Below are 26,515 nucleotides of genomic sequence, written 5' to 3'. Positions count from 1 at the left end.
TTTTCTCCAGTTGGTCATCTGGTGATCAACTGTAATAGCAGGAGAACTGCAGGTGACACCTTAGGTTGACAACTCCCTATGGAAACATGAAAATCATCACAATGGTGTCCTGATCGCCAAACCTTAAAGTGCTGGCTGGTCTAGCAAACTTCTGTTTCTGAAACTAACTCTTGAAAGCCAAACAAAGAAGCCACATTTCCTGTAAGTTCGCTTTGAGCATGGATGTGTTTTTTGCTGCTTTTATGTGTATAAATTTTCTTTATGTTGTAATGTTATTTTCCTGGTCTCTAAAGACCCTTCTCAAGAGTTGCTACATTTAATATAGAGACTAGCCCTTATTTCCTTAAACCATATCTCATGTGGGACCTGTCCTTGATAGACTAAGCTTCGAAGCCAAAAAGGTCTCTCTATATTAAATGTAGCAACTCTTTAGAAGAGTCTTTAGAAACCAGGAAAATAACATTACAACATAAAGAAAATTTATACACAATACCAGTTAAGTTGCTTCTGAGGAAGTTAGAGACGAAACCAAGCATAAGCCGGCTGCTTTGTCAAGAAGCTCTACATTCTTTTGACTGTTAACAGCACATGTTTTGGAATTCCACTAGTATCTTCTGGCTGTTGGCAGCAATTATTTTGTTGTATTACCGTGTTATTGTATAACATTAAGATATTGTATGATTAGGTTGTATACCTTGTGAATATTTTGTATACTTAGATACTATAATCAAGTATAAAAGTAATTGTATTAGCATATATAACTAATGTTTAAGAGTGTATTATTGGACTGATATTGGCCCCAGTTTTGTTGTCTTTGGAGTTTGGTTACTGGGAGGTCTGTCTTTTGGGTTTGGCCACGTTAATAACAACATCAAAGCCTCACTGAGAAACTGACGGAATTGTACCCCAAAATATTTCCACGCCTCGTGCAAGAATTTTCCCCTTGACAACTGGTTTCGAAGGAGCTCCAGGTTTATCTGGCCTAGTGGTGAGGACGACCACGTCACTTGGATTGCTTTTACCTTCTGAGTTGCAAGCAGTGACCTATAAAAACAGATAACATGATTGAAAGCATCTTCTGTATATTCCTACAAATAAGCATAAGAACAAGCATTTAAGCCCGAAGTTGAACATACCCTTTATTTATCACTGCTTTATTTATCACTTTATTTATCACTGCTCCACTGGTCTGGAAAAACATGCCAATTTTTTACTGACTTGCAAGGAACAGTTGCAAGTGCAAGAGATACAGTTAATTCAGTGCCAGAATCATCTTTGCCAGTTATTTGAAAATGAAGAACATCCACATTAAACTCTAAGCTATAATGAAGAAGAGCACATCTTACACAAAAGTCAAAAACTGCATGATAGCAAAAAAGATTGAAAACGGTTTGCAACAGGGGTCCTCAACCTTTTTTGAGCCTGCGGGCTCCTTTGGAATTCTGACACAGAGAGTGATGGGCGCAACCACAAAATGGCTGCCCCAAAGTGTCAGGGACTGAATTCATGCGTAACTCTAATCGTTACTCTCTAACACTGCAGGCAGGACAGCTCTGTTTTACAGGATGCCTTTTAAAAATGACCATATCATTTAAAAATACTTTCTTGAATACACACACAGCTTAACTTCAGCCATGCTGGGAAGATACTAATGCTGTGGTGTGGCAGTTGGCTGCTGAAACTGCTTTTTAAAAATCAGCACAGCCAATCGGATGTCCACTGACCAATCAGAAGCCCCGCTGGGCAAATGCCCCACCAGGGCCCACCCACTTTCTAAAAACACTTGTGTGCCAGGAAAAAGATGTCAGCGGGGGCCATGATACCCACGGGCACCACACTGGAGACCCCTGGTTTAGGAAGTTCTTAAGTGCAAAACCAAACAATGTTAAAAGTAACTCCTTCTCTCTCTACTAGGATGATTTTCATGCCATGACAGATGATGGTTTTGGATGGAGCGATGCACAAATAGAAATACAAATGGATTTAGTGCAGTTCTGCTTGCACAAGACCTTATGCAACACCTGGGGCTATCCTCCTGATATGTTATAGTGCTCCCAAAGTGGTTTCACAAGATCTTGCATTAGCAGAAAAACAAGTTGAGGATACAGTAAGTTTAATTCAGTGCAAGCGGCTACCACAGTCCTTTTCTTCTGCTTTCACTTGCAGAGATTCTCCAAGATGGCGTCGTGCCGACAGTGAGGGGAAAGCTGCTGCTCTGCTTTAGAATAAGTATTTTTATTCTGTGCTGTCTTTTGAGATTCCTTGTTATCACTGCCGATGTTGGGAACCTTATAATTGGACTTGGACTTGAACTTGCTGTAGTTTTTAAGTGTTTTCCTGAGCTTATCTGCTTCAAACAGCCATAATGACCGAAGGGAAACGCCTAAAGCGCTCTAGAGACGCGGAGGAGGTTTTTTCTCCTCCAAAAAGGAAGCAAACAAAGATAGATGACTTTGTCAGAGGAGGAACTGCTGTTGATATTTATAACATTCCAGTCTCTAATAGATTTGCGGCGTTAGCTCAAGAAGAAACTAATTTGAAGGAGATGGCAGACAATGAGGAAATTTCCCCCAGCAATATGCCAACAGGTGTGCCTTGTTGTGACTGTGAGGGGAATCTCTGTAGCATAACAAATCTGATTTTCCATACAGTTAAGCATATATTGGAATATTTAAAGGAAATCAAGGAGAAGCTTGAGAATTTATCGGACTTGAAACCTAGGGCTTGTGCTTGTGCTGTGAGTAAGCTCAGAAACTCTCCAGGCACTGATAACATACATGATAACATACCGGATAAGACGACGGCTTGTTTAACAAACAGAGCTAAAGATCCAACTAATATTCTCCCTTTTACAACAAAAACTGATGACGGGAGCCATAGGTCTCATCTGACCCTACAATCAAAGCAAATTTGTCTAACTATTTGTGGTTTTCAAGGCAGGATTCCAAGGTGGAACACCAGATGGATGGCACTTAAACATTTGAGTACTCTTCTTGGTGTACGAGTCTCCAGGATTGATTTGGAAGCTATAGAATTGATTAGCCTGCCGACTCAAGTCCAGAGAGTGTTACTCATGTTTTATAGCAGACACTTTCCCTCTTTAATGATGAAACAGAACATAGCCCTTAGGAAAAAAGGGATCTTTCCAGCACGAGTATTTGTAAATACCTCGAAACCAGTTTCACTTTTGCCCACGATCCGTAAAATGAATATAGGAAGGAATAAGACGATATCTGACCAACCCGATCTGATGGATTTCTCTCCGCAGGAGGATAAACCACCCGATTTAGATGTGGAGTATAAGACTGATAAATCGTTAAGGAAGTTTCCATCCACTACAGCTTCTAATTATACTAGTTTAAATCTGGATAATTCTGTGGAGGAAGAATTGAAAGATGTATTCCCAAAACTCCCAAGAGAAGATCAAGTTGTCATCGTGGACAGATTGGAGCTGTTGAAGAACAGCTTATTGGCCTTGGGAAGTCAATGTGGAAATCTAGACTCCAATACTCTCAGGAAGACTTCATTACAACACCCCTGTAAAGCTCATGAAGAGATGGACTGTTTCGAAACTACAACAAACTCTGTTAAGGATTTGGTTACATTATTGGATTGCAAGAATCTTAAAACAGATATGGAAGCAGTAAGAAATGACAAGAAGAAGGATGACAGCGGAAGCCACCTGACCACTGCACAGCCGTTAAGCATGATAAATTTCCATTCTGCAATTGCACCAGTGGACTTAATTCCTAATTCTGAGGTCCAAATTTCAAGCTCTTCTATGGAGGGGAATCCATCCAGGTGTCCAACTAAAGGAACGGTTTTGGGTCCTGTTAAAAGCGTCGAGCCTGTGATGGACTTTAGTAATGGATGCGTGTTTAGTGACCCAACAGGCCAATTGGATTTGATTTCTTCTGATTGACTACATAACTCAACTTCCTTTGATGGACACAACAACTCACAGACTATCTCCTTAATGTCATGGAATGTCATGGGATGGGTTAATAGATTGAGGGATGTTGAAACTGTAACTTTTTTGAGGAAGTTTGATGTAATTTTGCTTCAAGAGACTTGGCGGGTAGATCCCATTATTTTTAATGGGTATAAAGCATATGATCTGCAAGCACTGCCCTCTAAAAGAGGGAGAGCAAAAGGGGGGTTGGGTATTTTAATATCAACTATTTTGAATGTAAGGGCTAAACAACTGGCTTCCTTTAATCAAGTGGCTATGGCATTAGTGTTGACGTATTCCCAGACAACATGTTTAATTATTAATGTCTATTGTCCCCCACAGAAAGATATAGATTGGGCAGGTCTTGAAACGTACATCTGGAATTTAATTATGGAGCATCCTACTGCATATTTGATAGTTGGGGGAGATTTTAATGCTAGGATAGGTCCAAATAACGACTTTCTCTATGAAAGATATAATACCTGTCCCCCAGAGGAGCAAGTACCTTCCCCCCCACTTGTGAGATGTTCAAAAGATCAAAAGTTTAATTCTGCTGGTTATGGTTTTTTGCAAATGGTAAATGGCATTAATTGTCATATTTTAAATGGTTCATATCCTACAGATTATCCAGCTGAATTTACCTATTGCTCTGGTGAGAGGAGGAGTGTCATAGACTATATTATTGTCTCAGGAAATGTGTTAAATCTGGTTGAACTATTTGAAGTCTCCTCGTATTTAGAGAGTGATCACTTCCCTACTATTCTGAGATTTGTGGCACCGAACTGTGATCCCCGAATCATAGATTTACATCTGCAGGAGAATGAGGAAGGAAATGAGTATTATAGGGTACCTTGGAATGAAAGGAGAGAGAAAGAAATTGCAGAGCTTTTGAGTTCTGGGGCTCTTGATGAGTTTTTAACTAAGTTAGGAATTGAGGGTCAAGAAGACTTACATCTGGATGCCTATGCTCAAATTATAAAAGAAATACAAAATGTAATGGGGAAGCCTTGCTCCAAACAAAATAGATTAACCAATAGTAATTCCAAGCCTTGGTTTGATAAAGAGTGCAGAACTATGAAAAGTGCTCTTAATGCTATGTACATCAAATATAGGTGTGACGAGGCCAAGGATACTCTTGAGGATATGAAAAACTTAAAGAAACAATATAAGTCCTTGATACGGCGGAAGAAGAAGGAAGCCATAGTCCTGGCATGGGAGCAACTAAGCTCAGCATGTAGAGATAAAAATCCCTGTTTATTTTGGAATTTGGTCTCCAACTGTACTACTAGACCTCCCTCAGTGTGCAGTAATACAATTCTCCCTGAAATTTGGGAGAAATATTTTGAGCAGCTCTACCAAGGCCAGGATGAGGCTGCAACAGAGGACCTGGATATAGGTATTTTACCCTCTTGGCCCCCTGTGCATCCTCAAGAAATTAAGAATCTTATACAGACCTTGAGTTCCAATAAAGCCCCAGGCTCTGATCTCATATGTGCAGACCTGATTAAGAGGAACCTTGAGTGGTGGGTTCCAGTTCTTGCTACTTTATTTACAACTATAGATAGAACTGGTAGAATTCCTAAAGACTGGGGGGTGGCAATAATAGTGCCTATTTACAAGAAAGGGAACAGAGCGGACCCTGTTAATTATAGGCCGATCAGTCTCCTAAGTATAATAAGTAAGCTTTACTCAAAACATTTACAGTGGAAGCTAAAAGACTGGATGGAGCAGGAAGACTTTTTGAGACAGGAGCAAGCAGGCTTTAGAGAGGGACGGTCATGTCTAGATCAGTGTGTGATACTGAACCATTTAATTTCCAAATACTCCACGAACTCTTTAACCTCATTGTATGCAGCTTTCATAGATTTTAAATCTGCATTTGATTCTGTCTCAAGAACTACCCTATGGGAAAAGTTGAAATCCTCTACAATAGATAGGCGCTTATTGTTTCTATTGAGAGCTCTCCATAAAAACACTTTTGTTAGGGTACGATGTAATCCTCAAGGTCATCTTACAAAGATGATCAGGTCAGACAGAGGAGTAAAACAAGGATGTATTTTGGCACCTCTTTTATTTAATATTTACATTAATGATATGGTACAGTTTTTGCACAAACTTGAATTCCATCCTCCAAAACTTGCAGATAGACATATTTCAATTTTACTATACGCAGATGATGCTGTCCTGCTTTCTAGGACCCCTAAGGGACTTAAGAGAGCTCTGTGTGCTCTTTGGCAATACTGCAGTCAGAACTGCTTAGAGATAAATTACACGAAGACTAAAATAATGGCTTTTGCCAACAAGCCTAGGGTGTTTAACTGGGTCATTGACTCTCGTCCCATTGAGCAAGTTCGCTGCTATAGATATCTTGGAGTTATATTTCAGTCGTCTGGTCATATGAAAGGCCATGTTGATTACCTGTCAGCCAATGCGAAGAAAAGTGCTGGAGCTATTCAGAAGTTCTTTTGGTCCAAAGGAGGTCGCAACTTAGAAGCTGCCATTAAGTTATTTACTATAAAAGTTTTACCCCAATTATTATATGGAGCTCCTTTGTCCCTCCTGGCAAATTTGACCTTACTTGAAAGAACGCAATCGAAATTTTTAAGAGCTATTTTTCAAGTTCCACCAAGTGTTTCAAACGCTGCAATCCGCTTAGAGGCTGGCCTGGTCACGGTGGAGGCAAGATTGTGGATTGCTGCATTTCATTATTGGTTAAAACTGATTTTCTTATCCACTGGCCTTTCCCATACTATGATGCAAGACAACTTTGTTCCCTTATGGCGGAAACAGATAGAAGATAAACTGGTTTGTTATGGTTTTTCAAAACAATTTATTCTGTCCTTGGGACATGAGCAGGCTAGATCAGTTCTAAAACAAAGAATACTAGATGTTGAACGACAGATGGACGTGAGTAGGATTAGGAGCCCTGTATTTGATGTAAGTACACTTAATAAGATAACTTTGAGATCTTATATCAAATATTTAGATATTTGCAACCACAGAAGAATTTTTACCCTATTAAGATACAACGCCTTACCCTCAGCCATAATGGAGGCGAGATATACTAGAACACAGAGGAAAAGTTGTATATGTGGGTTGGGAGCTGACGAAACATTGGAACATGTAATTTTTGATTGTATTATATATCAAAACATTAGGGAAGATTTGATCAAGCCTATAGTTAATTCCTTTCCAGGTCGTAATAGAAGCATACTTTTGTCAACTATGCTGGCAGGGGATAACCAAAAGCTGACTAGGATGGTTGCCAAATTTGGTTGGTTGGCATACCAAACTAGGAAAGAAATAAAGTACAGATAGGCCTAAATCTAATTTCTGATCTTAATATTGATTTTATCATGTCTGTATTTTAACACTTTTAGATTCTTATTTATAATTTTAGATGCCATAATATTTTATAATTTTATTGCTCCCTTATCTGTACTTATCTGTCTTCTATTATACTGGTCTATGACCGTAATAAAGGCTTGTTGTTGCAGAAGAGCTCTAGCACAAGCAATAATTTTGTGCTGGGGCCAACTCACCGTACAGTTTAGCAACTGTTATTTTAAATGATGGACATGATGTGATGAATATGCGCTGTTTGAACGAATAAGCATTTACAAAACAAAAATCTTACCCTAAATTTATACTTGGTACTTCTTTTAAGATCCTTCACTGTGTAAGTCAGTTCATCACCACTGTATTTGGGCTGGAAACCACACCCCTGTAAAATGAGTGAGAATTCATTTGCTTAGGTGATACGTGGTGGTAATGAAAAGGGCCATCAAGTCACAGCTGACTGATGGCAACCTAGTAGGTTTTTCAAGGCAAGAGACATTCAGAGGTGGTTGCCATTGTATGCCATCTCCATAGCAATCCTAGACTTCCTTAATGGTCTCCCATTACTAACCCGGGCTGATCATGCTTAGCTTCCAAGATCTGACGAGTAGGGATGGGCATGGATCACATTTTTGCTATTTGGTTTGGTTCATGGCTGAACCACAACCGAACCACAAACTGATACATTGGTTCATGAACCGAACCAGTTCATATCAGTTAATGACCCTGCTCTCTGCTCCCTGCCACTTTTTGCGGGGAGCAGAAAGCAGGAGGTTAAATGGCTCCAATCCATTTAAACTTAGCAGTTGAATGGCGGACAGCAGAAAGCAGGGGTTTAAATGGCCATTTAAACCTCTGCTTTCTGTTCTTCACAAACTGCCTTAAAATTCGTGAATGTTCCTGGTGGTTCTTCAGTTCGTGACCATAGCTTCAGGAACCATCCAAAATTAATGTCAAACTTTAGTTTTGGAGCCAGTTCGTGCCCATCCCCACTGATTAGATCAGGCTAGCCTGGAATATCCAGGTCAGGGCAGTCCTGCTCCTTTGATGGTGGAAAGTGCGGTCAAGTCGCAGTCGACTTATGGCAACCCCAGGGGTCATTTCCTGCAGGAGCGCACAGGAGCGGAGCTCCGGCAGTAAAGAGCCCAGGGGGCGGGCACATGCAACAAGTCCCACCCCCTGCTCCCAGTAGCCCTCAGTCAGAGCAAGAAGCAGTCAGGTAACTTGCAGAGCCCCCCCAGCCCCCCGGTCCAAGACAATCCAGTGGCACCTTTAAGACCAAGTTTTATTCAGGTACAAACTCTCCCTCCTCTGCAAGGACAGATCTGCACGTGTCCCCCCCCCCAATAGCTAGCAATCCAAAACAGTCCAGTGGAGCCTGAGCGGGGGGTATTGCCGTCTGACACACTTCTGGTGATGTCAGGGGGTGTGGCATATGCAAATAACTTATGCTAATTAGTTATACTAATGAGCTCCTGCACCTCTTTTTCTAAAAAATGACCCCTGGGCAACCCCATCATGGGGTTTTCAAGTCAAGAGAGGAACAGAGGTGGTTTGCCATTGCCTGCCTCTGCATAGCAACCCTGGAAGTCCAAAGGCAGGTTGCTATGGCCCATTTCTCTTTACTGAGGGGCTGCATCACAATTAAACGAAAAATATTTTCAAGATCACAGGTAGGACCTGGCAACCCGAGGATCCCTCCTTCTTTAGTCTGCAGAACACCCACATGATCCAACCCTAACTAAGTTTGCCAACAAGGTTGCCGACTTGTAGCTGGAGGCTGGAGATCTCCCGCTATTACAACTCCAGGCAATAGAGATCAGTTTCCCTGGAGAAAATGGCTGTTTTGGAGAGTGGACTCTTGCCAAGGTCCGTCTCCTCCCCAAACCCCGCCCTCCTTAGTCTCCACCCCCAACATCTACAGGTATTTCCCAACCCAGAAATGCCAACCCAAGCTGCCAACCTCCAGGTGGAGCCTGGAGATCTCCTGGAACGACAACTGATCTGCACATGACAGAGGTCGGTTTCCCTGGTGAAAATGGCTGCTTTGGAAGGTGGGCTCAATAGCACTGCCCCTGCTGAGGCCCCTCCCCTTCCCAAACCTGGCCCTTCCCAGGCTCCACCCCCCCAAAAATCTCCAGAAATTTCCTATATCAGAGTTAGCAACCCTTACGAATTCCAGGTGAGGAAGGCGGTTTTCTCAGCGACAGACTAACTAGCCCGCCCCTCTACTTACCGAGTCTTCATCTTCCATTTCCAAATTGTAGGAGAGATCTTCATCAGATGGCGTTCCGGAGGGTTTAGCCCACTGCAAGGATAGCCAAGTAACCCCAGCTTCAAGCAGCACAGGACTTGAAGGGGCAGTTGGAGCAGTTCCTGTGGTATGATATAGGACTTCTTCACTAAAGCCACTGTTCAAAAACAAATTGCACATAAACTAAACAGGCTAAATAGGACTTGCAGTGTAGATTTTCTACCCAAATCTGTAAAATACCTAGACTCTTTGCTGAAGGTTGCACGTATTTTCTCTCTTTCACCTTTCACTCTTGGCCCCACCCTTTTTCTGTTACCCTCTTTCACACATTCTGCTAATGGAGTTTGGGGGAGATGTTATGGGTTCCGATTTGAGAAGCAGGCTTTATTAACTACAGCTCATTTCAAGCCCCTGGTCCCAGCACTCTACAGACTCCGCCTCCTGGATCACGGGCCTGGCACTCACAGAATTAATCACAAAGACAAAGAGAAGCAGTACCTTTCAGAGCTATGGCCCCATGTTGTGTGTGTGAAGTGCCATCAAGTCACAGCTGACGTATGGTGACCCCATAGGGTTTTCAAGGCCAGAGACATTCAGAGGTGGTCTGCCATTGCCTGCCTCTGTGGAGCAACCCTGGACTTCCCTGGTGGTCTCCCATCCAAGTCTTAACCAGGGCCGATCCTGCTTAGCTTCTGAGTTCGGGCTGGCCTGGACCATCCAAGTCAGGGAAGTCCCATGTTACTAGGGTTGCCAAGTCTGATTTTCGCCGAGCGGGGGACTCCTGGCTGGCAGCTGGAGTGCGTGCGCAAAGTGCGCGCACACCGCATCCACTTCACTCGGAAGTGACGCAACCACGCCGGGCATGCTGGGGGCGGGGCCACGACCATCCGAGGGAAAACCATAGAGTTTTCCCTCGGATGACTGTGGCCCCACCCACAGCGTGCCCGGCGTGGTTGCGTCGCTTCCGGGTGACGTGAACGTTGGGGTGGGGTTCCCCCGGGATCCGATCCGCCAGCGGCGGGGAACGGTCCTCTGGGGCGAGGATTTCCCCGCCCCCCGAGGGGACTTGGCAAGCCTACACGTTACTAATAGGATTTCCAGGTACTCACCACACACTGGCGGGGGAGTGGGAGGGAGCCCTCTGGGAGTGGGGCGGGGCTCCACTTCCAAACAGTGATGTCGCTGCATGACATCAGCAATGCAGTGATCTCACGTGGAAGTGATGTCATCACGCCAGGGGTGTCGCACAACGACGCTCTGCCTTAATGGCAAGACTCTATTGTAAAATTGCCCTCAAACCAGAGTGTAACCGCACAATGTCCCTGTGGTGCACTGCTTAATTGGGGGGACTGTTTCCACTTTAAAATTATTCTTTGTGTAATAAACTGGGTAGTTTCTGCTGCCACCAGGAATTTTAAGAAATTCCAAATCTTCTCTCTGTTTCTGCTGTTGGTAATGTGACCTTCAAAGGTCTATGTGGCCCTGAGGAAGGATTGAACTGAATTCTGGGTTAAACTTAAACAAAATATGATTTATTGATTAAGGAACAAAAAATAAATTGCTGGTTAACTGTAACTGTATTGGGGGAAAGGAACTGGTAAATAAACTGGCAAGGTATCACACACAGTCTTTTGACATTGAGACCCCACTCTGACAGGAATCTCTCACATAGGCAGCCACAGTGGTTTAGCTCTTTGTACTATTGGTTCTCTTTCTTTAGAGTCTCACAGACCCTTCTCATAGCTCCTTCACATTTAAACCATTTAAAGACATATATATTGAACTCTTTACTCTTTAAGTTTCCACACAGACTCTGTCAGCTCACTCACTGACTGACTCACTCTAAATCTGACCTCTCCATAACTCAGATTCACTCAAACTGACTTCAAGACACACACATTCACTCCAAACATTTCCCACACTCTCCGTCCTCCACCAATCACAACACACTCGTCTCTCTTAATCACTCTACTCTACTAACACTGCACTCCAACCAAACATTTAAAGGAACACACACACAGTAAAACAAGGAATCATTACAGTCCCTGACATGATGACATCATTTCCAGGTGATGTCATCGCATCAGCAACATCACTGTTTGGGGCGGGGTCTTTACCATTGGCCGGCTGGCTGGCTGTGGGCAGAAGCCCCCCAAAATAGGGGATCCCCCACCCCTGCCTAGGGAATGAGAACCCTAGGTAGTATTCTGTAAGCCGCCCTGAGCCTGCCTTGGCAGGGAGGGCGGGATACAAATAAAATAATAAATAAATAAATAGTTCAATTGTATCCCCAGTCCATTATTATATTCCCAGTCCATTATTTAAAAATGGGATAAATTAAGGTCTTTATTTAATAAACATAATTTAATTTATTTTTAAAAATAAGCCTGACAATTCCCCTTTTGCTCCAATAATAAGCAGTTGTTTGGCAGTCTCGCAATGATTCCTGTGCTGGGGAATTGATTTTAATGGTTTTAAAATGTGATTATATCATGTATGTTTTTAAATTGTTAGCCACTTTGGTAGCCCGAGTAAGGGCAGAAAAGTGGAATATAGATTTTGCAAATAAATACGCAAATACAGCAAGCATTTAATCCAGGCAGCATCCTCGGTATTTTTCTTACGGGGAAACCTACAACTCAAAATGTATGGATCTGATAATAGACAGTTCCTTTGTTACTTAGGAGGAAAACAGATTAAAGTCTTAGAGGTAGAATCCATTTTGATTTCAGTACTTTGAAGTAAGGAATTGTATGTTAAGCGAACCTAGAGTTCAATTATTGTTATGAGAAACCTACTATAAAATATTATTGAGATCTATCTCTGGACAAATATCCTCTGCTAACAGAAGTGTTTTGCTGAAAAGGCTGATTTCCCCCCCATCTGTGATAGTGATATCCATCTATTCAGACTCAAAACTTTAAAATATTAACCATTATTTACCATACAGGGGATGGATAACAGTGATTAGTTGACACTGTTGAATATAAATGAGAATATGTCCTGTACTGTCAAGTTGCTCATTCTATATCTTATAGTGGTTACAAAGGCAGTACTAGTTTGATATTGGAGAAACCCTGAGTTTCCAGGAGCAGCTGATTAAAATCCTAAATATTGCCAAAATTGACATATTCACTGAAAAAAATTCATAGAATAATTGGATATGCTCTTCCACTTGAAGCAGAAGACAAATACATTATTTATCATATTTAAACACACTGAAGTTAAATAAGGCTGGATTGATTTTTCTCCCTGTACGTTTTAATTATCTCAGAATAAACCACACATTCAATTGTAATAAAAATCTTGGCAGAATTATAGCAGCCATGCAAAATGTGGAATATTTCCCTTAATGAAACTTTCCATATTTCAGTGTTGAAACAGATCTTTTTCTCCACAAGTAAACATATCATTTTGCTTTATTACAAATGTATATTGTTATGTTCTCGTTTAAAAATGTGTATTACAGAATATGTATTTACGAACAATACTGACCTCATGCCCATATCATTCTTGGCTGCTAGCCTAAATGTGAATCCCATTGCTGGGGACAGCTTCGTGATCTTGTACTGCTTCTGCTGACCATAATAACACTGCTCAAACTCTCTGTTTCCATTTCCCTAAAAGGAATTACAGTACAACCTTCCTAAGAAATTATTACATAAGTTTTAGAAATGAATATCACCTCACTATAAGCTGGAGAGGCCCAATGGAATAGAGTAATAAAAGTGGGGAACTAGCATGGACTTGAAGGCGGCATCTCATTTCCCCCTCCCCCATTATTTTCTTTGTTTCTTCCTTTAAAGCTCCCATAGTCTCTCCATATTACCTGCTCCTTCTCTCCTTTCCACCTACCTTTACCTGCCCCCCCCCTGGTCTTCAGCTTTCCTTCCTTCCCTCCCGCTGGCAGCCTCAACTCAGAAAAACCAGTTGCCCAGTGCCAACTGCTATGCTATCCCCAGTTGTTCAGTGCCGGCCACTGGGCTGGGCCCAGTTACACAGTGAGGAACCCAGAATGACATGTTGGGTTCTTCATTTTCCCCTGTATCCCCTTCCCCCACTATCTCCTCTTTCCCACCTCCTGGCAACTCCCAAGTAGCAAGGCTTTGCACATTTGGCATGGATGCCCCAGCCGTCGAGATGGGCATAGCAGTTAGGGACCTCAATTCCCTTGACATGATTGAGTGGATGAGGGAAATAGTGCAGCTGGTTTGGCCTGGCCAAACCGCAGACATCCTGTACATCATGGAGTGCCAGTCTCCAGGTGAAAATCCAGATGCATACATGGCTAGGAAAAAGACGGAATCTTCGGAGCTGTCAGTCATGGCCCAGAACCCCCATCTCTCCTTATATATAATTGAATAGTGGGTGCCAAAGTTCTAATTCTAAAATGCACTCCCTTAGTGTATGGCTGATGGCACTGCTCCTCAGCATGTATCGCCACCAATCAGAAGGCATAGCCCGGGTCCCGCCCACACCACAACTGCTGCGACAACCTGGTCTTTTGCATATGGAAGCTGATTGGACTTCACTCCATTCCACACCTCAAACTCCCCCCCCCCCCGCAAGGCAGTTGGAATGTCAGTTGCATATGGAATCTGCTGTATTCTGGTGGTGTGCAGGTCCCAGATTCATGTTTTAAAAGCAGACTGACACTGTTTGCCCAAAGCCAGAGCACTCTCCCAGAGCCTCTTTCTAGATCCCGTTGTATTTATTTCCACAACGGGCCTTATTTCTAGTTGGATTATAACCCTTGAGGTTAGAGGTGACCTCATACAGTTTGTACACTAGCAGGGTCACCGAGGAAAAGAGTTCTGTTAGATAGCGTCAAAAACACAGGTTGGTGGTCAGGTATATGCCATGACTTAGAACAGTGGGTAGGCAACTGTCTCTCCTGTGCCATGGTCAGTGCCAACCAAACTGGTGCAAAAGCGCCCTTCCAGCATCTGAGACTAGAGGGTATGTGGTCCCACTTTCAAATAGATTCCATAGGTCCTTTTCCTCCCAGCAACATTGTAATGCAAGCATAATGACATCAACAAATAATATTCAGATAATGTAGCAAAATGCAGAGACATGTTAATACTTTTGATATAACTAGAAAAAAATTCATGTTTGCTGGCAAAAAAACTTAAAACTATATGTTGCCATTTGCAAAGACATGGTTCTTTACCAAATATTTTAAGTGTGCTTACCTGGTCCCATTCTAAAAGATAATTGTTTATTTTAGAACCATTGTCACAAGGTGCCTGCAACAAAAAAAGGAGAGAATGATCACTAGCAGAGCATTCAGGGTGTTGCCCTTAAATTTATTTTCACATACCCAGCTCTCCCTTGGAGACGTTCAAAGCACATTACAAGGGACGACTAAGCAGTCTCCCATCCTTCAGCTGTCCCAAGAATGGCTTTGTTTTAGCAATAGTACACCTTCTACAATCTATCCAGTCCTTAGTATGGGCTCATATATTAGTCTATGGCAGGGGTCGTTTCGTAGAAAAAGAGCTAGGGGAACTCTTTAGCATAACTCATTAGCATATGCCACACCCCCTGACATCACCGGAAGTGTGTCATAAGGCCACACACCCCGCCCCCAACGGTCCCAGCCACCACCGGCGGCCTTGCAGCTCCACTGCCGAGCCCCATGAGGGGCCCGGCAGTGGACCTGCAAGGCCGGCGGGAGTGCAAGGAAACCCCACAAAGGCCCTCCCTGGCCCCAGGCAGGCAGGGGTGGGGAGAGGCAGGGAGGAAGCAACTTACCCTCCCTCTTCTCCTGCCTCCTCCTGGCTGAATGAGGGCCGGAAGCGGGGCGGCCCGAAGAAGGGGGCGGGGCTTCATCATTTGCCCCGCCTCCGTACCTCACCCGGGGAACTGCAATTCCCCGCGATCCCCCCCGAAATGACCTCTGGTCTATGGTAAAACCATAAAGTTTTTGGTGATTCCTAGAGCTACCCTATGTCACTTCCATTTTTTCCCCCTGGAAGTGAGGTAGCCGCATAACCAACATCGCTGGGGGCCTCGCAAGCCTAACCTCTGCAATGGGAGGTGGGAATTGGTAGATTCACTAGAAATCACCCCCTCTCCTCCACCAATGAAAACGCCTTTACACCAGCATGACTGCTGCTAGCATATGGAACAGCACCATTAGATTCAACTCTGTTTGGAATCTGTAATCCACCTTTGAATTTTAATGAGGAAGATGGATGATAAATGAAGTAAATAAATAAACAAATCCTATGTTGTACTGACACTACAGAGCAATTCAGCTGTGTAGTTTGAAGCCAACAGAAATGTAATATTGCCAGTTAAATAGTTAATGGCCTAATAAGTAATAGGAAAAAGCAGGAGTCATTTCCTGCAGGAGCACACAGGAGTGGAGCACATGCAACAAGCCCCACCCCCTGCTCCCAGCAGCCCTCAGAGCAAGAAGCAGCCAGGTAAGTTGCAGAGCTCCCCCCGGTCCAAAACAGTTCAGTGGCACCTTTAAGACCCAGTTTTATTCAGGTACAAGCTCTCCCTCCTCTGCAAGGACAGATCTGCACGTTCCTCCCGCCCTCCAATAGCTAGCAATCCAAAACAGTCCAGTGGAGCCTGAGCGGTGGGTGTTGCCTTCTGACACACTTCCGGTGATGTCAGGGGGTGTGGCATATGCAAATAAGTTATGCTAGTGAGTTATGCTAATGAGATCCTGCACCTCTTTTTCTACGAAATGACCCCTGGGGAAAATTCTTCCAAGTTATGGCATTCCATCGTTTTATTTACCTGAGCACCGTGCATTTAAACTTAATTATCCTTTTATGGTTCAAATTCTCCCAGTTTCCCCTGAGAAAAACATAAAGCAAATACTTTTATCCAGCCCGGAGCCAGGAATTTTTAATTCGAGGAGGCCTTTAAACAGGTCAGAGGGCACCCCCCGCACCCCCCCCCAAGTGAGTGCCATAAATAAAATTAAAAATTGGAAGTCAGGGGAGCCTGGGCTAGATGGGTGACAGAGTGTTGGACTGGATGGGCCATTGGCCTGATCCAACATTGGCTTCTCTTATGTTCTTATGGGAAGTCATGGGGCCCTGGTGGTAAGTCAGGGGGTCAGGCCCCGAGAGGCCCCACTGCAGCTACGGGCCTGCTTTTATCCACTTTCAGACAGTAAAACCCAAACTGCAGAACTCATTAGGACCAGACATTTTAAGGAATCAATAAAAAAGGCAACCTCAGCAAACTCTTCATCCCGATATTCACACAACCATTTTGATGTGAGGAAGTCACCTCAAGGTGGCTTTACCTCACAATTCTGGCACAGTGAATTGGTCTTGTGAATGCTCTGCCACATAGTGAGAATGCAAATCGCCAAATTCATCAGGATTTGGTAAATTTGCGATCTTGTCACGTGGTGGAGCATCACCCCAGGGCACGGTTTCTCCAGGACATAGTGTCCTTACCTCTAAGATGTGGCTAAGCTGAAATCTCATCATGTGGTGAATTCACAAGATTGCTTCACTACACCCAAATTGCAGGGAAAAAATCACCTCATGGTGAGTTTTCCAAGTCAAAAGTGGTCATGTGAACAAGGCCTTTGTTTGCCTCTCAGATGTGACTTCTTCCCAGAATTGCCTCGTCCTGTAAAAATGGAATGTATAGCCCAGGGTTTATTCAAAGGAAGCATAAAATACGTTATTTTGCAAAATAACAAGTTGATTTGGCAGGGGTATATTAACTCTTTAGCAATTGCTATATTATAAACAATAGGCAGGGCTACCGATATTAATAAAATGTTACATTTTGACAACTGAGACTTTGACAGACTCTTCTGCAAGTAGACAAAGTGAAATTTAAAATATCATTTACAATGTAGGAATTCTTACATGTTAGTACAAATAACTGGAATATTAACGGCCACGTAGACATGTTACTGCCTTTAAATTTTTTAGGTACACATTTGGTCCTCAATACTGATCCTGCAATTACGGTGTTGTAGGCAGGGTTGCCAGGTAGCCCCTGGCCATTGGTGGGGGATAGGGGAGTAGGGTTACCAGACCTAGGTTGGGAAATTCCTGGAGTTTTGGGGGTGGGAGGCTAGGGAGGACAGGGACCTCAGTGGGGTACAATGTCATACAGTCCACCCTCCAAAGCATCCGTTTTCTCCTGGGGAACTGATCTCTCTAGTCTGGAGGTGATATGTCATTCCAGTGGATCCCCAGGTCCCACCTGGAGGATGGCATTCCTTGTTGTAGGGGATGGCATCCCATGTTGTAGAGCGCCAAGACAAAAGCAGCACCCTGCATCATTGCCCCAGGCTGGTCACTGAGTCTATAAGGGAGCGAGAATTCACTTGTATCCAGAGTCCATCTGGGTTCACGTTTTTAAGAAATGTCCAGAAGAATCAGTGAACGGTCGATTTTAAATGAAAGTCAGGGTTATTTTTGGGCAGGAACGCACAGGAACGGAGTTCCGGCTGGCTCCCAAGTTGGCCATGCCCAGCAGGAGCTCATTAGCATAATAGGCCACACCCAACAGCAGAAATCCATTAGGATTGGCTTCATTAGAGGTGTGCGGCCTAACATGCAAAGGAGTTCCTGCTACAAAAAAAGGCCCTGGGTTTTGACAACAAACAAGGTAAACAGAATAACAAGCAAAAGGTGGGTGTGGCTGGGTAACCACACTTCTGGTAACATGGGGGTGCAGCATAATGTGCTAATGAGCTGTGCTGGCAGGGGTGCGGCCTAATATGCTAATGAGTTTCTGGTGTTGGGTGTGGCCTATTATGTTAATGAGTTCCTGCTGGGCTTTTTCTACAAAAAGAGCCCTGATTGAAAGTTATCTTCTAAAATATTATAACAGCTCAGCTGAGACATCACACAAAACCATTAACTGTGGTTTAGTCTGAATGTGGAAGGCTCCACTGTGTTTAGTTAGAGTCCATCCAACCAGCATAATAAAACCATGGTTTGGAGTTGGTTTGTTAGCCATGGTTGGTCTTAACTATGGCTTGGTGTGATGTGGCAATGTCCTGGTTTGTTCCCTAGCCCCTACCCTCCCTGGCTACAGAGCAAATACAACAAAACCAGCACTTGTTGAAGCAAACCAGGATATGAGTGGTCATCTGCAAGGTGAATCTTGCTTTCACAGGCAGCCATTGATAAAATAAAACAGTTTCACATTTGTGCCTGAAGCACACCCATAAATTTAACATAGGGTACCACATTAGAGCAAGCCGTTAGCTTAGCTGAAGACTGTATTTAAAGCACAGGGGAAAGATACAATTATAAACCTACTCATTGGGCATTTCTGCATTCTCATTCCAGGGCTCTTTTTGTAGCTTCCCTTGCTTCTAAGTTCTTATTGCTTTGTGGGGTTCCTGTTTCACACGCGTTTTGCTCTATCTCATGGACAATTCCGTATTATATTCAGGGCTATTTTTGGCCAGGAACGCACAGGAACGGAGTTCCGGCTGGCTTCAGAGTTGGCCATGCCCACTAGAGCCAAAACCTCTGTGTGCTTGGCTACAGAGGGAAGGCCTGGTGAGCGACCCCCCACCCACGACTTCAAGGCAGGCGGGCCAGTGGGGGCCCTGGAAGGATCGGGGAGGCATTTAAATGCCTCACCGTTCCTTCCCCAGCCTGTCCAAGAGCTGGCTTGCCTGGGCAAGCCAAGGGAAGGCAAGGGGTGTGGCCTAATATGCTAATGAGCCATTCTGTCAGGGGTGTGGTCTAATATGCTAATGAGTTCCTGCTGGGCTTTGTCTGCAAAAAAGCCCTGATTACATTGGTTTATGTCCAGCATATCTCCCTGCAGATTTAAACTGCAGGTTTTTATACTGGACAAAACCCAATATAATATCAAATTGATCACTAGAGGGAGCAAAACATGTCCAAAAAAGGGGGGGGAAACCCCAGAAACAACAGGAACTTGGAAGCAAAGAAAATGAGACTGGAGAAAAGCCCTTAAAATAGTTTTTTTAAAAATGCTTACCTTCCACTCTAAAGTAAGAGAATTTTTGGTCCGATGAATTATCTTTGGTGTATCTGGAGTATCGGGTTCACAGCTCATTGTTGTAAAACTTTCTGCTTCAGATGGAGTTCCTTTTATGGAGTTGCATTGTGCTAGAACTCTAGGGCAGCAAAAATAGTTCTCTTATTTTTTAAAAAACAACACCTAATCACACATTGCATATAAACTTTATTTTAAAAACCAAGGGAAACTGGGACGTTCTGTCCTGTTTTTGATTTCCTCTATTTCCTGAAATAAAACATAAAACAGGAAACTAAATTTCTTGTAGGAAATCATAATACTGAGGAAGAATATTACATCAAGCTAAAATACAATATTCTAGAACAATGATATGCTGTTACACATGGGCTTGGGTGTCATCAATATGCCGATGACACCCAGCTCTATCTGATGATGGGCGGCCAGTCGGACTCTGATCCAGAAGATCTGCACCGGGCATTGCAGGCCGTATCTGGATGGCTCAGGCTGAGCCGGTTGAAGCTGAACCCGGCGAAGACGGAGGTCCTGTGTCTGGGCCGGAACGGGAGGGGACTGGGGCTCCCGCTCCCGGCCTTCGATGGGGCGCCGTTGGTGCCAGCTTCGGAGGTTAGGAGTTTGGGAGTGCTCCTGGACTCCACCTTATCGATGGAGGCCCAGGTAGCAGCCACTGCCAAAGCGGCCTTTTACCATCTTCGGCTGGTGCGGCAGTTGGTCCCCTTTCTCAGCCGCGAAGACCTAGCCACAGTGATCCATGCGACGGTCACCTCAAGGCTAGACTACTGCAACGCTCTCTACATGGGGCTGCCTTTGTCGCTGATTCGGAGGCTGCAGCTAGTGCAGAATGCGGCGGCCAGGCTGGTTGCTGGCGTCTCGAAATGGGATCACATCCAGCCTGTGCTCAAAGCGCTGCACTGGCTGCCTATAGCATACCGGATTCGCTTCAAAGTGCTGGTGCTTACCTTTAAAGCCCTACATGGCCAGGGTCCAGCATACCTGAGGGACTGCCTTGCCCCACATAGATCCCAAAGAGCACTTCGGTCGGGGTCGCTACATCGCCTTGCAATCCCGGGCCCGAAAGAGGCCAGGCTTGCAGCCACTAGGGCCAGGTCCTTTTTGGTGGCGGCTCCTATCTGGTGGAATGAGCTCCCAGAGGAGATCAGGGCCCTGCGGGACCTGTTGCAGTTCCGCAGGGCCTGAAAGACGGAGCTCTTCCGCCAGGCTTTTGAATAGGAGCCGCCGCCGCTACCACCACCACCAATGGGGACCGTTTTCAGCACCGCCGGAGGTCAAGTGGCAAATAACATCAGGGGGCCACAGTAACCTCCCCTGATATGGAAAGGGTATGTGCAATATGGAGAGAGGGTTTTAGTCACGCGGGATCCTTGGGCGTGGCCCATGTATAAATTGTTTTAAACTGTTTTATTGTATTTTATTGCACTATGTGCCATATGGTTGTAAGCCGCCCTGAGCCCGTACGCGGGGAGGGCGGGGTATAAATAAAATTAAATAAATAAATAAATAATGCCACGTTAGTTATGCCAGGGAAACATCCTAGAATGACTGGCATGTCTTGGGGTGATTTTTCACTCAGATTGCACTAATTGCATGTGAATAACGTGGAAGGGATGCAAGAGCAGTTAACAGGTGCTTCCAGGGCTGTCCATTATGGCATCCTCACCCTCCATTTTGCCCAGTGGAAGGCCAAGAACAGCAATAGAATCTATGCAGAAGGAATGTTATTAGAAGTTTATTAGAAGTTGCCTAGAAATCCAAGATTTCTTCCTGCTTCTTCTACATAAATGCTAACTGCTTCTTCTAACATAAATGTTAACTATGGCAATATTAACGGAACAAAATTATTGTGTTTTGCATAAGGAAGAAGACTACTGCAAATCATAATGCCTTTGAAATCACATCTGACCGCTTTTATCCATCCGGCATTAAACAGAGATCTTCAGTGCATGCATTTCACGGACAGGTAACAGTTATTTACCTTGCGTGATAATCTGTTGCTGGTGTAAGATCATTTATCATGAAATACGTTTTTTCACCTCTGAAAAGAAATGACAGTTCGGTTTAATAGGTGCAGACACACGCACAAGGAAAACTGCAGTGTTGATATAACTGCTGCAATAAGTTTCATAAGCAGGGCATATTTTTCTTTTCAAAAAATTATGTTTATTGCCTCTTTTGCATTCGTATAATAAAAACAGTTCTCTCCTTAATTCAACTGCAGCTGTACAATTGCCATAAAGTTTTATCTCTGGTATTCTGCACCAGACAGTAGAAAAGAAACAAAGATACAGCTTATTATTTACACCAGCTTGGCTTTCACTCACCCCTCTTTGCCCTCTTCTTCTGCACTGCCACAGTGAACTGTCTGGGTGCCATTGCTGACCCCAACAGAATTGATTTGTTTTTTAATAAAACAATCAATCAGGGGCAAAGTAATTGTGCTGCTACTACCTAATGTAGTGACAATACAAGTGGCTAGTGATTTTCTCTGTGGTCTCAATTGGCATCTGGAAAGTTCCTGAAGCACTCTCTCCCTATCCCCAAGCAGCAGGGGTCGTTTCGTAGAAAAAGAGCTAGGGGAACTCATTAGCATAACTCATTAGCATATGCCACACCCCCTGATATCAGGGGCCCGGCGGTGGACCAGCAAGGCTGGCGGGAGTGTGAGGAAGTCCTGCCAAGGCCCTCCCTGGCCCCAGGCAGGCAGGGGTGGGGAGAGGTGGGGAGGAAGCAACTTACCCTCCCTCTTCTCCTGCCTCCTCCTGGCTGAATGAGGCCAGAAGCGGGGCAGCCGGAAGCAGGGGGCGGGGCTTCGTCGTGTGCCCCGCCCCCAGCACCTCACCCGGTGGGACTGTGATCCCCCGCGATCCCCCCCGAATCGACCTCTGCCAAGCAGTAGGAAGCTCATTAGTCTTTTCAATAAGACAGGAAGCTGTGTTAGTCTGTCTGTAGCAGTAGAAAAGAGCAAGTCCAGTAGCCCCTTAAAGACTAACAAAATACTTGGCAGGGTAGGAGCTTTTGTGAGTCACTGCTCACTTCTTCAGAACTGTATGAAGAAGTGAGCAGTGAAGAAGTGGTCTGAAGAAGGGAGCCGTGACTCACGAAAGCCTGTACCCTGCCACATATTTTGTTAGTCTTTAAGGGGCTACTGGACTCTTGCTCTTTTCTAGTCTTTTCAATGTAGATGACCACAATGGAACACCCAGTTGTTACCGGAACTCCTTCTAAGGATCTGGTTCCGTGGCCCAACTCTGTCTTCTGTATGGCAGTGGGCTTGCGTGAGTAATTATCCGTGTATACAGAGGGCAGATTCAGAAGTGAACGCTCCTATTTCCCAGGAATCGAGACAACACACTAGGTTTAATGAATAAATGTTGCCTTTACTAGATATTTCTCAAGCACACCAAAAACTGATACACTCACAGACTCAATCAAGTTTCCTCTTAGTTTACAGTAGGTATGGAAACAAATAGTAATAAATATAATAAATCAACAGACAATGAGGTAACACACAGAAGGGTTGCGCTTATACTTATCTGACTTCCAGTCAGGAGGAATTCTTCTCTCAGCAGCACAAGGGGAAACTAAAGTACAGACTTTAGGGACCCTATAAACACACGGAATAGACCAGCTAAAACACGTGTGGGCTCTCTGGTCGCGACTCCAGAGAACTCTCTTAGAATCACCAAGTGAAGGTAGGGGTCAGCTTCTCCAGAGAAACAAAGACTGCGTTTCTCTTTTTAAAACCTTAGTTTTGGGGGTTGGCATAAGGCCAATCTACACCTAAAATCCGTCCCCTTCTCTACCCTATAGGTTGACGGGTTGTGACGGTTCACCTAGAGGGGAGTGGGGCGATATTCAAATTCTAAGCCTACCTTCAAAGGGGAGCCATGTGGCAAGGTGTCAAAGTTGCATTCCCATAGCAACCTTTGACTTGCAGATCGATGGCTTGATCCAAGAAGGCAATAACAGGATGTTGTTCTTGTGATGCAGAACCAGATAGATGGGGTTACGGGCTATTCCAGGAGACCTGCAGTGGTGGAAAGCTGTTGTTTTTCCAAGTCTCCAAAGCTGAGCTTAATGGCGATGGTCTTCTTTGTCCTCAAGCATTTCGGGAAAGCTTTGGGTATGCACGTGTCCATTAGCATATACAACACAAGCCCTGCACACAGCAGCTTTCAGGTGCAGCAGGAAGGCAAATCTAAGACACAGCAATTCCCATATTCCACAAGCACAAATGCAAAGACATTTTTACAGACAATACAGCATCAGCATAAAAAATAAATAATACATTTAAAGCACACATGGTAACACAGTACCTTTCAGCAATTAGTATTACAAAGGATCTAAGTGTCCTCTTGTTATTAAGCAGTGCTACTGATAACAACAAAATCCAAAAAACCTGGATGGAGAATCATTATGGTGGTGATATGACAACAGATGGGGAGGGGGTGGAATCCTCATCTAGCAGGAACAGGAAACCACAGCTAACAGTGGTGAAAAACCAGATTACCCTGTACCACTTGTGTGGAAACTCTGTTTCCTGTGTAAATTTGAGCAACATTTGCACTGGCAACGTGACTGACTCAAAAAAAAAAAAACAACATCAGGAATACAGAGAGTGGGGTCTGTGACAGGCGTTTTGACCTCATGGTGACTGGACTGCCTGGTTTGAAGGTTGCAGACGTCACACGCTGTCTAGATAGGTTAATAGATAGTGCTGGGGAAGAGTCAGCAGTCACGGTGAATGTTGGCATTAATGACATTGGGAAATGTAGTTGTGTGGTCCTGGAGGAAAAAATTAGGTGACGCGGCAGAAAGTTAAAGGCCAGGACCTCACAGGTAGCATTTTCAGAAGTGCTGTCGGTTCCAGGAGCAGGACCAGCTAGACAGGCACAGATCAGGGGTTACAATGCACGGATGAGAAAGTGGCGCAGGGAGGAAGGGTTTAAATTTGTTAGGCACTGGGGAACTTTCTGGGACAAGCTGAACCTGATCAAATAAGTTAGAAAACATCAGGGGAATTAACTCCCCAACAGAAGCAATAGGGGTAGAAATACTGGGTCCTAAGAGTTACATAAAAGTAGGGGTGTACTATCGCCCACCTGATCAAACCCTTGAGGCTGCTCTTGAGATGGAGAAGGAAATGAGGGAGGGGACTAAGGCAGATAATGTTATTATACTGGGAGACATTCTCATGAAGCGGTGCAGCATTAACAAGGGGAAGAAGAGATTGGATTTATACCCCGCCCTTCACTACCCAAAGTTGTCTCAGAGTGGCTTACAATCTCCTTTCCCTTCCCCTCCCCACAATGGACACCCTGTGAGGTGGGTGGGGCTGAGAGAGCTCTTGACAGAAACTGCTCTTTTTCAAGGACAGCTGTGCCAGAGTTATGGCTTGGCCAAGGTCATCCAGCCAAGTGCAAGTGGAGGAGTGGGGGATCAAACCCGGTTCTCCCAGATTAGAGTCCGCACACTTAACCACTACACCAAACTGGCTGGGAACACCAGCAATAAGAGACTGCTCCCCCCCCACACACACACACTGTCTGACCAGTTCTGGATTCCTCCTGTGTGTTTATCCTCCAGGTGTCCCTCGATTCCCCCTGCCTTTTGTGCTATACAGGAATCTAGGACTAAAGATAAAGACAACTGTTGCACAAAAAGTTGTCTTTCCCAAGTGGTATATTTCACTTTGATTTGAAGCCATGAAGATTATAGTGGCCCACCTCCCACATAATAGTTGATCAAATATATTACGGTAGCATACAACCACTACCTCCACAAACCCCTGGTATCAAATAAATTATTTTAAATGAATTCACAGGTTCCACCCCCCAACCCCACCCTGTCCCGCCATGAACTGGTCTCCCCAAAAGATTCAATGCTAAATCCAAGTTGGGACATAATTCAAAGTTGTGTCTGTGTTGGTCTGTTGCAGGACAACCAAAATGGAGTCTTATGCCACAGATTTATTATAACATAAACTTCATGGGTAGAATCTTATTTTATTAGGTTTATATGGCCACACATGTGGCTATAGAAGAGAAAAAACGTGAGCAGGAAGATAAAAAACCAAGAAATGCAAGTATAGTTGGTGACATTTCCGTACCAAACTCCAAAGTACAAGATAAGCACAGAGACCATTCACGACAGCTGTCGAAGCGCTGGTTAATAAATTATGCCTTTTGTCGAGCTCTAATTCAGCATGCAATTCTTTATTCAACAATTATCAGTGCTATAGTAAATCTGCTAATCTTTGAGATGCAAGAAAACTCCTTTTTATTCACAAAGGCGGGCGGTTGTAACACTCATTAAAATGCATTCTGCCACCGAGCTAGGATCCCTTTCAATGATCCAATACTACTTATTTAATATGAAGGAAATTTTTTTAAATTATATTTCAGGAAACTGTAGGGTATTTCTTATGTGTTGTTCTGTTCAGAAACTGACCAAATATGTACGTGTAAAACTGTACTTCCTTAGGGAGACAAAACATCTTGAAGCAGCCCGGAGGTACGAGGTCTTTTCAATCAGGGATGATGTCTGACTAAGGACCAGATGCCATCAGTCTGAGGACCATTGTTCTAGGCTGTCCATTACCCCATTATCTCCAGAGCTAGTTCATATGTTACTCCAAACAACTACTGGCCTTTTTACTGTTCATTTAGGGTTCCCAGACCCTTGCCAGGGGCGAGGGAACCCCTGCTTTTGCAGGGTGCTTCCCTGCCGCTGGCCAGAAAATCTCACCCCCAACTGGCCCAAAAGTCAACGTGGTGACCTTACCCGGAAGTGACATCATCATGTTGCTGATGTCACGCGGCAGCGTTCTAGTTTTTGGGCAGAACTCTATGGTGAAATTGGCTACAAACCATACAGTTTTGCCCAAAAACTAGAGCACCACTCCTCGATGTTGGTGACGTGATCACGCCACTTCTGGGTTACGTCACTGCACTGCAGGCGCTATATTCATT

The 26,515-nt window shown here is 44.2% G+C and overlaps 1 protein-coding gene across 1 annotated transcript in view; it reads right to left on the bottom strand.

Annotated features, from left to right (window-relative positions):
- FNDC3A (fibronectin type III domain containing 3A) overlaps positions 1–26,515 on the bottom strand; it is a 103,209-nt gene that overhangs the window by 29,914 nt on the left and 46,780 nt on the right. Inside the window, exons 8-14 of the mRNA XM_015414707.1 lie at positions 21,520–21,579; positions 19,509–19,647; positions 14,741–14,794; positions 13,041–13,165; positions 9,528–9,702; positions 7,590–7,676; positions 906–1,044 (exon numbers count right to left, since the gene is read on the bottom strand). Coding sequence (XP_015270193.1) covers positions 906–1,044; positions 7,590–7,676; positions 9,528–9,702; positions 13,041–13,165; positions 14,741–14,794; positions 19,509–19,647; positions 21,520–21,579 — 779 coding nt within the window. The remainder of the gene's footprint in view (positions 1–905; positions 1,045–7,589; positions 7,677–9,527; positions 9,703–13,040; positions 13,166–14,740; positions 14,795–19,508; positions 19,648–21,519; positions 21,580–26,515) is intronic.

This window comes from Gekko japonicus, unplaced genomic scaffold (genome assembly GCF_001447785.1).
Source record: "Gekko japonicus isolate JY-2015 unplaced genomic scaffold, Gekko_japonicus_V1.1 scaffold1311, whole genome shotgun sequence".
Lineage (NCBI taxonomy): Eukaryota > Metazoa > Chordata > Lepidosauria > Squamata > Gekkonidae > Gekko > Gekko japonicus.
This window is presented reverse-complemented; position numbering and strand designations above follow the sequence as displayed.